The 11,862-nt window shown below is 24.6% G+C and overlaps 1 protein-coding gene across 1 annotated transcript in view; it reads left to right on the top strand.

The window, feature by feature from the left end:
* Positions 1-3,338: 3,338 nt before the first annotated feature.
* The window catches only part of LOC107446697 (mitochondrial ribosomal protein S11), a gene marked incomplete in the record, with an annotated part of 20,222 nt that continues 11,698 nt past the window's right edge, over positions 3,339-11,862 (top strand). The window contains 4 exon segments of the mRNA XM_043043199.2: positions 3,339-3,594; positions 5,172-5,299; positions 8,726-8,751; positions 10,850-10,924. Of these exon segments, the coding sequence (XP_042899133.1) occupies positions 3,404-3,594; positions 5,172-5,299; positions 8,726-8,751; positions 10,850-10,924 (420 nt within the window).

Here is an 11,862-nt window from a genome sequence, read left to right as displayed (position 1 = left end):
GTACTAAAAAAATTCATTAGTATATTAATGAAAATGCAGAAATAATAAACGTAGTAGGGTAAAGAATAAGATTTTTAAAAATGTTAATATTTAATTAAATAATTGGTAAAATAGTTCTGCGAAACACTTCCGGACAGGTGATTAAAAATTACTTTTAAGATTAAGACAATATATAACATGTTGAGAAATTTGCGATGTTGTGTTGTGAGATATGCTTAAATATGTTTACTACGTATTTTTATTAATATTTATAAAAAATATATTCAAGAAATTGATAAATATTTTATTCCAAATCTATTCATACGTATGTATATTATTGAAATTGTATCAGTTATTGAGAAAAAAACTAAAAAATAATCACATTAAATAAGCACAATCTTGTGTATAATCATATTCTATCAGAAGCACGCTTTTATAAAACTCGCCATTCGTGGAATGAAATGTTTTTTATTCAATAAAATTTTTTATTTAAATTTCTTTACTAAATTGCAAATAGAATTTTAGACTACTGAAAAAGAAACATCGTATTTTATAGTTTTAAAAAAATAAAAATATTAGCAAACGATTATTAGCGAAAAAAATATGAATGAAATTTTACACGCGCTAAGTCGAGTTCCTCGTAAGTTTATCACATTTTAATATTAATCGCCCCATTTAATAATTTCTTCACTGTCGCCAAATTATTTTTTTTAAAATAATTAATTTAAATTTTTCTCATCTTCTAATGAATAAAAACAGTTGAAACTTTAGATTTTTCAATTGAAAAATATGTAGATTAATGTGGTATAAAAAAATCCATACCTTATAATTCAACATTTTTACATCCTCACTTTAATTAAATAATAAAAAATAATTAATAATTATTAAAAATTATTTTTTTCATGAAATTATCTTTGGGTAAATGAGTTTTATGAGTGGGTGCAGTTTTTTTTTTCTTGATTTACCTCATTAGTTTTTAAAATATGACTGAAAACGCAAAAGTATATTATACTCTTGCACAATATTATACTCTTGCAATATTATAAAATAATATTTAATTATCAATAAAATATAGTTATTCTTGTGATTAGGCTTGTCCAATCTATGAAAATTCTTTAAACAAAGTAAGACTGATTAGATATCAGTTTGACATAGAACTTATTTCAAAATTTTTCCCAGATAAGGTGAAATACGTAAGAAGTAAAATTACCATTAAAGGGTCCAAACTTTGAGTCTCTCTCCTGGCCAAACTATAGAGATCACATTTCCCAGATTCCCAGATAAGAAATCCAAATATGTAAAGAAAATATGTGTTTATTCAGAGAAAGTACGTTTTTGTGTCTGATTTCGTAACTTAATTAATAATTAGCATATTTGAGGTCAACCCCAGGAACCATTAAGATTGACACTTAGTTCGTGAAAATCCGATCATTAGAACGAAAGTTATTCAGGGTGATATCTTTTTTTTTTTTTTTGCGGACTGTACAGCTTTAACTATGTACCAAATATAAGAATTTTCATTGAAAATTGCATTTATTAAGTATAAATTTATTTAAAATATGACTTTTAAACAACACTTATTGATTTATTTAACAATTTTAAGTGTTTATGTGCAATAAAACCAGTATATAAAGGCAAGAGATTGGGTGAAGTATTCGCCAAACTTATTTCAAAATCGCCAAGTTTTGTATTCACTTTCAAGTATTTCTTTTAGTCAAAAACAAATATTTACTTATTTTTTACTGTATTCCTTTTTATTACACAAAGATCAAGCAGCTACTTTCTTAATCTTGGGTAATTTAAGTTTATTTTTTAGTTATTTATGGTAATATATCACCTAAAGTTCAAGCGATTTGCTTACATTTATCATAAGAAATCTATTTCGTATGTGATCTTTCTTGTTTGATCTCCAATGTTTCTTTTTGTTTGTAATTCTTGTGTTAAATTGCTGACATTATTAATTTCTGTGAGAGAAAATTTCATGGCAGTATGTTTAAAAATTCTAAACGCTAAATTTTTTTAATGTGATTTATCTTAAGTATAAAAATAAAGTATTCTAACTATTTTTGTAGGTTCATTTTGAAGAATCTCAACTGGAAATAAATAGAAAAGATGGTAACAATAAATTAAGACCTGATGCTATTCCAACGATTTTCAATGTTCTAAACTCCATAAAAATTCTTCAAAAAAATTTGAAAGTAATAGGCTGTCCCAAACCTGGATCAATTTTAGATAAGCTTATATCTAATGCAAGTATAAATTTCTTAATTCGACTCCATTTGTTTAATTATTATTATTATTTTATTATTAAAGAACCGAAAATGTGCAAAAACTATTTCTACCTAGAATGATATGCAGATATATTTTTTAAAAAAATTTTATTCCTTATTTATGTATTACGTAATACATAAATAAGGAATAAAATTTATAATAAATAAGTACTTATATAAGTACTTATTTAAGTAAATGTTATGAAAATGTGATTTGAAATAAGATGTGTAATTAAATAAATTATTTAAAAATTTATCAAATGTCGTTTCTTACCCTCCCCATAAGTTTCAACTGAAAAAACTAATTTCAAATTAATTCTTGATTTTGAAACAAAGCTTATTACTTCTCATGATTGTAGACATTTACATTTAAAATATTGTATTATAAATTTAATTATTTTTATTATGAAAACATACTTAAATATATTTCAGATCAAAACATGTTTTTTTTTTCTATTTTAATTTTGTTAAAAAAAGAACCTGAAAAGAAATCAGAAAAACCCAGATCTAAAAGAAACATAAAAGTTAGTAAAAAATTCACTTTGAAATCATTAAAAAAAAGATTGATGTAATTGGCATGTAGCACATATACAATTTTTTATTTAACATTTTTAATCGCTAATAAAATTCTCTGTGAATTTGTATAAGTATAAAAAAAAGTTTCCGAAAAGCAATGTTAATCGATGCACGCTTTTCTTTACTGATTATTCTATAGTTGAGGTTAACGTCGTTTGTAGCGATAAGTTGCCAAATCTTGCAGCTCTTCATTATTGCTGGAAAAGCTTCTGCTCCGAAATGGATGATTGGCTCAGGCTGAAAAAAACGGCTCAGCTGAAAAAAATAAATAAATAAAAACAAAGGAAATTTTCCTTAGGCCAGTAGTGATTCTTAAAATTTCACTACTTGTAGGGAAAATGAGTCTTCTGCTTTTAAGATACAAAAATGTTTCACTTTTTATGAAATTCTTCCCAGAAATATTTCACTGTTTTATTTGTTTGCAATACAGAAATAAGGTTGCTTTAGTATGAAAAATGCCTCGGGTCAATATTTTCCATTTAACTGTAAACCGAAACTAAATTCCAGTGTAGACGTACAACGTCATATCACATCACAACATCCTTTTTCATTTCTCGTTCTCGTTTCGAACGTTCAAGATGGCCAAGAGTATACTAGGAGCCATTAATTTAGCTTTAAAAAATAACCTTAATTTAAATTTTCACAGAAATATATTTGAATCGTCCTCTTTATGTAGAGATTTTCGGAAAAATAAGCGACAGAATATAGTTATCAAGGAAAATACTGTTCCTCAAGAGAAAACTTTCGACATTGAACCTGCCTGGATCAAGTACGCCATTTCATTTCTTGTTATATGATCAGAGTAGCCATTTTGTATTTACGTGGTTTAAAATCACATATTTCATATTGCTTTCTCAATTTCAGCTGCATATTTATCCAACTTTAGTTTTTGAACATAAATCTCATATTTGCGCTAAAATTACTGTAAGTTCTGATTCATATTTATTACGATTTTTAGTATTCTTTCTTAACTTAACCTTGCGCCATTTTGCAACTTATGTGCCCAAATAAATCGATTGCTGCAAATTTTTTCAATTTACTACGTTTAATTTATTGTTCATACGTTTAATTGGTAGTTAAATAATTATATGTACTTAAAACATTAAATTTTGTATTTAGTGTAGTTTTTAGCATTATAGAGTTAAAAATTGGCCCTATGGCTTAAATAGCTATCTGAAACTGTATACGTGTCTCTTTTTCTTTACTTTTATGCCTTGCAACATTTTAGTGTATATATCTATTTTCGTTTTTTCTGTTTTTGTTTGTAGCTACATTAAATGGATTAGTAGTTAAAGATACATTTTAATTTTAATATCCTTAATTGGACGATTTCTTCAGCACCTAAATTCTTACAAATAATTTTTTGTTCTATAATTTTTACCAGCTTGTCCTATGTTTTATTAATGACGACTACGAGTATTGACAGATAGGTCTGTTTACTTGAAACATGTATTTCTTAAGTTGGAAGCTTCCATCATTTTTTTTTTTTTAAATTTTCTTTTGGTGGTTTTAAAATTGACTGAATTTTTTAAAGGGTATTTGAGACCTGTTAATTCCTAATTAGTATAAATATATATTTTGTACTTCTTGTTTGTATTTAGTCTTGTGAAGTTAGTTATATAACTTAAATTTAACTATTTCATAAAATATTACTTGTTTGTCAATAACTTAAACAATGCAAATGTGTAGGCTGCCTAATATACCACTATTGAATTTCTGTATTGTGCTAATATAGAAATGCATGTGCAAATTATTAATTTAATCAAGTTAAAATTATTTTGCTTTATTCCACAAACTTTGATTACTTATAATTTTTTATTTTAAATGCCTCTTAAATTTTTATAATTTTTTAATTTTTTGTTTGATAAAGTTGATTATTTTATTTTTTTATAGCATAGATTATACAGATATATAATTGTTAATTTTCTAGTAATTATGTTGAAGTTATATTAGCATTATTTTATAATATCTGAATTATTATGTAAAATTCCTATTTGACAGTAATGGAAAGTATTGTTACCCTCTTAGAATATCTGCATCATATGTTTATTACTTTCTCTGCTTTTATCTTGTCCTCTTAAAAAGATTCTTAATATTTGTAAATGGCTGCTGATTTGGAAAAAAAGTTCTTGATAAAACTTGATGTTAAGGCTTCATAATTGTTTTGTAAATTTAATGTGATAAATTTAATTTAGAAAACCTAATCAAATTTTAACTCCTAAATTTGATAATTAATATATAGCTACTGCATTTAATGTTAATATAATGTTAGTAATATGTATTATGCACTTTTATGGTATGTTTTCTGTATTTTATTTATACTAATGTAGAAAACATTTCTTTTAGGAAATGTGACTTCCCAGATGAAAATACCAATAATGTTCTTTTCAATGGCATTAAATTTGCAGATCTTCCAATTGTGCATATTAGAGTCTCCAAAAACAACACTATATTTATGTTGACTGATGCAATTGGTAATATATTTTTAGTATTCAGTGCTCATTTATTCAATATTATGGTCAAAGCTTAGGAAATATAATCTCAAAGTATACATATTTATGTTAATATACAAACAGTTAGTTATCTGTGCTGATTATTGAGAAATAAGTATTTATCTAGTTAAAAAAAAGTTATGAAATTCAATCAAAATTTTTAATTTATTACTTTTAGGCAATCAAACTTAATTATATATTTTCTAACGGTATTATGAGTAGGGTTCACGCCTGCAGAGCAACATGGCAAAATTTGTTGTCAAATATTTTCCTAATGGCGCTGAAATCACACTCAAGGGTGACAAATTTGTCTTCTTGAAATTTTGCGATTAAGAAAATATTAACTAAAATTAGTTTTATACATTGAATTCCATGGATATAATATTTGTTGTACTAATATTAGTGCTCTGCTTGGAGTGGAATTCAATTGCATGTTTTATCAATTGGAATGACACAATTTTTTTTTAAAATTTTAATGTTTAAATTTCAAATTTACATGTTTTGTGTTTTGCATTCATGTACTGGCAGTGAAATTATTCAATAATAAAATATTTTTTTGCTCTTTTGGAGTGACTTTATTTTAGTTTTATAATATTTTGATAATTAATTTTTAGTAAATTTTGTTAGTTCTTTCTTTGTTTTCTTCATTTATTTATTTGGTCTCAGTTTTTTTTCTTATTTATGATGTAGCTTTTTATCCTTGAATTTATTTTCCGATCTTCAATCCTTCTGGGCTAATGAACCTAGTTAGTTTTAGATGGCAATAAACAATTTTTGATTTGTACCATAACCATAACATGGGAATTGTAATTGTAAAGTTCTTTTCTCAAGTTTGTCTACCATATCAATTTTTTGTCCTAATAGACCATTAAATTTTAATATCTATTTCAAACTCTAATCATGAGTTACAATTTATTTTAGAAGTTTGATGAAAATACTGAGAATTTTAAGTTTTTTAATTCTTGAATATACATTTTAATGTATGTTCACTGAAATCATTAAATTTTAAGTAGCATTTTGTAAATTTTTCACGGTTTTAATATCAATTTAGTTTTAAAACCACTTTTTTAAAATTTTGATTTATCACTGCTAAAAAATTTTAATAATTAATTTAAACTTCATAACTAAATCAATTAAAAATTTCAATGTATTCTTGTTAATTAAAGTAATGATATTAACCAAATGGAATGATAAAGTGTATTAAATTTTAATTAAGATTATTGTATTATTTATTTTGTTATGCCTTATTTCATACTTTTGAAAAAGCATGAATCATGTCTAAAGATTAATGTAAGTTTTGCCCTCTTAACTTAATGCAGCCTTAATAATGATTTTTGCAAATTAACTGAGTGGTTCTTTAAAATTGGTATGTAATGTCATAAAAATATTGAGATCTGGAAAAAAAGTAAAAAAGTTGAATTTTTGTAATTTTTTTGTTATATTGAGAAAAATTAAACACTAATAGAAATATTTGAATTAAGACATTTTATCTTTGCTTTAAGAAAATTAAGAAAATTTTTTTTTGCAGATTTTATAATTATTTTGAAATTAAATATTTGTATTTTTTTTATATTTTAAATTTTATTGAATATTATTGCAACATGAAAATAGCTTATTTTTTTTATGTTGGAAACTATGATTGATAGATTTAAATTGAATTGTTGACAAAATTGATAAATTGAATGCAGATCATTTAACAGTGGAAAGTATTTTTAAGACATAGAGCAAAAATTATTCCTTTTTTAATTTTAACAAACTGTTTATTTTTCGAATTTGAAAAATTAACTTATAAATGTTTTTTCATTTTTGAAAATGGTTTAATTAGACAAAAATTGTTTTTTTATGTTTTTATTTCAACAATCTAATTTGAGTTATTTCTTTTGGTTTATCAATGGAGAGTCAAAAAATTGTTTGGGGTATTTAAAAACTTTCTTCACAGTAAGTGTAAAAGACTTAATTCTTGAGCAAATGAACGCAACTTTTCCTAAGTGAATATGGAAAGAAAAATTACTTTCTAGATCAGTGGTTCTCAAAAAGTGTTCTATGGAAGGATTGCAAGAATTTAGAAAGAGAATTTTTTTTTTCAACTTGTGTTAAGACTTATATTCAATATATAATCTATCTATTTATGTAAAATTTCTGTTTATCTGAATATTCCTCGAAAAGTATTTATGTAAAATGCTTATTAATAAAAAAGTAGCAAATTCAAAAAAAAATTTTTTTCAATGATAAAATACTTTATAAATTATGAAAAGTATATGTTTTTATGAAAATTTAAGAAGTATTTCAAGTCAGGAACAGAATTCAAGAATAAGGAATTACATTTCTCAGATAGTTTATTCCAAACTATTATAAGTTTTTTTTAAAACCATTATCTAATTTTATTAATTTTCAGCATTTGGGTGAACTAGGAACACATTCATAATATTAAATATTTTATCTTTCATATTAAATTTATCCTACAATATTTAAGTCTTTTTCACTGTAAATAGTTTTAAAATAATTTTTTAAATGTTTTTATGTTCATACCTCTTTTAATATTTTGTTTTATACCGTCAGGATTTCGTTAAAAGAAGCTTACTCATTAGAAGTTCAACAAACGAAAAAAAATTAATTGTAACTCATATTCTAGAGTAAAAAATATTATAATAAATTTATAAAATATAAAGTTTTTTTTTTTTTTTTTTAAATTTTAAAATTTAATCTGTTGTTATTTTGGTAAGTGAAATATGTATAAAAAATTCTTTTTTCTAGTTTTAATAATGTATAATTATGTAATTGTGGCCTAATACAAGATGTCAATGCATGATAAAACGTTCTAATTATTAATTAAATAAATTGATAAAAACATTAAGTTAGCAAAATACTACTCTCTCAGGGGTCTGTCTAGGTTTTTCTGAGAGGTACCTATTTTCTGAAATTTAGACATAATTTGTGAAAAATTATATTAAAAAATCAATGCAAAATTATGGATTTATCATTTCTTAAGGGATACAAAAATAAAATTTTCAGAAAAAGTATTTTGTGAAACTACCATTTTTCCTAAAGTTGAATTTGTGAAGGCGCTGTCAAACGGTAGTCAATTCGAGCTGGATAGACCCCTTCTAATATATCTTTTTGAAATTTTGGCATTGATTGTGTTTGTTTTAAGCCATGCATATATAGTAAAACTTTTAACACATTCATGCATATTTTAAAATATTTCTTTTCATATCTGATTCCTTTTTAGAGATCCTGGAAAAATGAAGGCTCAGCTGGCAAAGCAAATGGAATTATGAGATACTATTCCTATTCTTTTGAACTTGTTGCATGAATGTGTTAAGGTAATGTTTATATGTAGTGATTGTTTAATAAATCTGATTTATAATTGGATTTTCATTAACTAAACATATATTTTTTGTTTTTCAGGTGGTACAAAGGAAGTAAGAAGTTGTGTAAGTATATTTGTTATTGAAATTAATATGTTAGCAAATAATTTTTATCAAAGTTTCTGACAATTTATTTTATGAATTCTCGTGTCTATAAATAATACAAAGGTCTTAAATTATTACATTCTTTCCCTATTTTATTTTAATTATTATTTTACTGTTTATTTTATTTTCAAAATTTTGATTGGTAATGTATTATAAGTTATATTATGTTCTAAAGAAATTTTTAATTTCTGTGATAAGTGTCAACTCATGAATATATCAAAAATATACCTAATGTGATTGTACATAAAATATACATAATGTGATTAAAATATGTATTAAATATATGTGTGCACAATTCTATGAATAGCAGACAAATGTCATGTCTCTTTACTATTTTTGAAATTTTAGCAAAAAAATTTTTTTTTCACTAAAGCTAGAGAAAGTTATAATTTCATGAAAAAACAAAATAGAACTAATATATTTAAATAATTTATTATTTTATGAATAGTAAAATAATGCTACGTTTAAAAAGCTGTTTTGCTGTTAAATGCTTGTTAAGAACAGTGTTTTAAATTTTATTATGTCGTGTCCTTAAATTAAGTCTTTTATAAAATTTTTGAACCTGAGTTACGTACCATTTCAGAACAATTGGTCATATTAATACAACAGTAATCATGCTTTTTTTTTTGTCTTGGTTTTTTCTGACATTTTATTAATTAAAATGTTTTTCTCCTATAGCAAATTAATAGTTTACATTATTTTTAATTGGGAGATAAGTTGCTACATTGTAAAATTTGGGAAGTTATCTAAATATTTATTTATGAAAGTTAAAAAGCCGAAAAGAAAGTGTCTGATCCCATGTCTGTAATTATGGCTTTGACCATGTGTATTTTATGTTGATAATGTGAATATGTCATCAATATTGTATATCACATTTCTTTAAAGTCACAAAAATAAGACCAAATTGAAAGTATTTCTTATAAACGTGGTAGCAGAAATCCTCCAGCACCGCAGCAGGCATTGTAAATAATTTTATCTGAGATTTCAAAATTAAAAAAAAAAAATCTACTATGATAGTCTCTTTTGAAGTTTTCAGAAATTAGTTTTTGTAAAGAAATTTCCATTGGCACATACCACAGCGATTTGTTAGCAAAGGAGTTATGCAGAAACTTGTATAATATTAGCAGGAAAAAAAATTATAATAATTCACAGAGTGATATGCACATTTTATCTGTGCTATGCATAATTTATCTGAATAACTTTTCACCAATGAGTCTGGATCTGTCTGCTGTTATTGTAACATGAATGATGATATTAATCAGAACTAATTTGTCTGGAATGATGTATTTATTCTGGTAGCAATTATTGAGACAAAAGTTTGGATTTAATTTATTCTGTATGAATGTTTTTTCTGTTAAAATTATTTAGATACTTGAAATATGGATTTATCATATGGATTGCTGAGTTCAGTTTCAAATTAAATATTTTTACATTGTCTCCATGTGACTGTTAGGGCTGTTTTGATTTTAAAGATAGAGCTCTTGATTGTGTTTGTAATTGATTGTGTTTGAGCTTTTAATATATTAATTTTTCTTTTATGTTAAAAAGCTAGCTGTTTGTAGTTAGTTTTTTGGAAAATTTATATAATAGTCTACAGATTTGTTATTACAGTATTATAATATTTTTTATATCTAATTTTAAGCTTGTGCTTTTAAAAAACTATACAATTTTATTTCTCAGATTTATGAAAGAATGTAAATACAATTACAAATATTTGATTTTCTTAGAACAAAATATAGTTAATGGTATTCTGTTATGCTGTGTTTTTTTACTACTTAATATAATTTAGATTGTGATTTTATCAAATCTCAGTGAATTAGCATACAACTATCTGAACTTCCCTATTTACTGGTAGAGGTAGCTTGTGTTTAAAATTATATATTTCAAAAGGAATTATGTATTTCAAAAAGTCATTTGTCTACACAGCAATCAATTAGCCGAAATAATTTTGTTTCTTTTAAGAATTTTTATTCTTGTCTGAAGTTAAATTATTTGCTCTAAAATTTTGTTTATTACTACTAATATATCACTCCTATTCACTCTCTTCATCTCATTTCAGGGCGTTGAAGGATTTAAAAATACTAAAAAAGGTACTAATATTGCTGCTCAGGCTACAGCTGTTACTTTTAGTTCAGTAAGTATCAATAGCTTTTATTTTTATTGGTTGTATTAAGTTCAAAATGTCAATATGAAGAAGAAAAAAAGTTTCGTTTTATGTGGAATAAAATTTCATTTGAGTTATCTGCATTGCCAACTATGATTTTTTGGTAATAAAGCAGGGAATTTATTGCTTAATTTATAGGTACCTAAGTAGTCCTTCATCGACAATTTACAGCAATTTGAGAAGTTGAAGTCTGTGAAAACTATGCTGGGAGGCCTAAGAAGTATGAACACGGAAATCACTTAAACGAACTTCATTATTCTGTAACAGAAATAATTGAAAAGCCTGTGCTGGCAGATGTAGAGGATAGGAAATTGTGTGCACAATGCTACAAATTTAATTGGTGATTCAGAATAGTTCAGCGCAAGGCCATTTAGCACCCAAAACCGAATTAAAACAAAATATCGTAACAGATTGACTGATGAGCATTTGAGCAACCTAATGAGAATAGCTGATGAAAAAGTAGATATAGAACATTTTCCATATGATGATGCAACAAAAATATTCAATTTTTAAAAAAATAGAAGATGTTAAATATTATAATTAAAGAAATAATTTTTATCTATTTGTGTTTTTCTATTTGTATTGTAATCTATTTGTGTTTTTTTAATTTTTAGAAATCTCACCCTGTTTTTTGAAGAAGGGTGAGAAATTCTCTCTCATTTTTTTTCTATAATGAAAACACTGGATGAGGTATGTTTCCATTCAGCAAATGCGACGTCATAATCACTCAGAAATCTTTTTTGATTGTATCACCTACAGAGGTCTTTTTGGGCAATTTAAATGTTTAATAATTAAATAAATACACATTTGAAGGAAAAAATCAATCAGATTTTCGGATTCAGGAAAGAATTTTCAATATGTTTTGATTGAAATTTTTAAAAAATAAGAGATGCTGTAATTGTCCATTA

This window comes from Parasteatoda tepidariorum, chromosome 7 (genome assembly GCF_043381705.1).
Source record: "Parasteatoda tepidariorum isolate YZ-2023 chromosome 7, CAS_Ptep_4.0, whole genome shotgun sequence".
NCBI lineage: Eukaryota > Metazoa > Arthropoda > Arachnida > Araneae > Theridiidae > Parasteatoda > Parasteatoda tepidariorum.
Note: the sequence above shows the minus strand (reverse complement) of the source record. Positions and strands in the feature narration are given on the sequence as shown.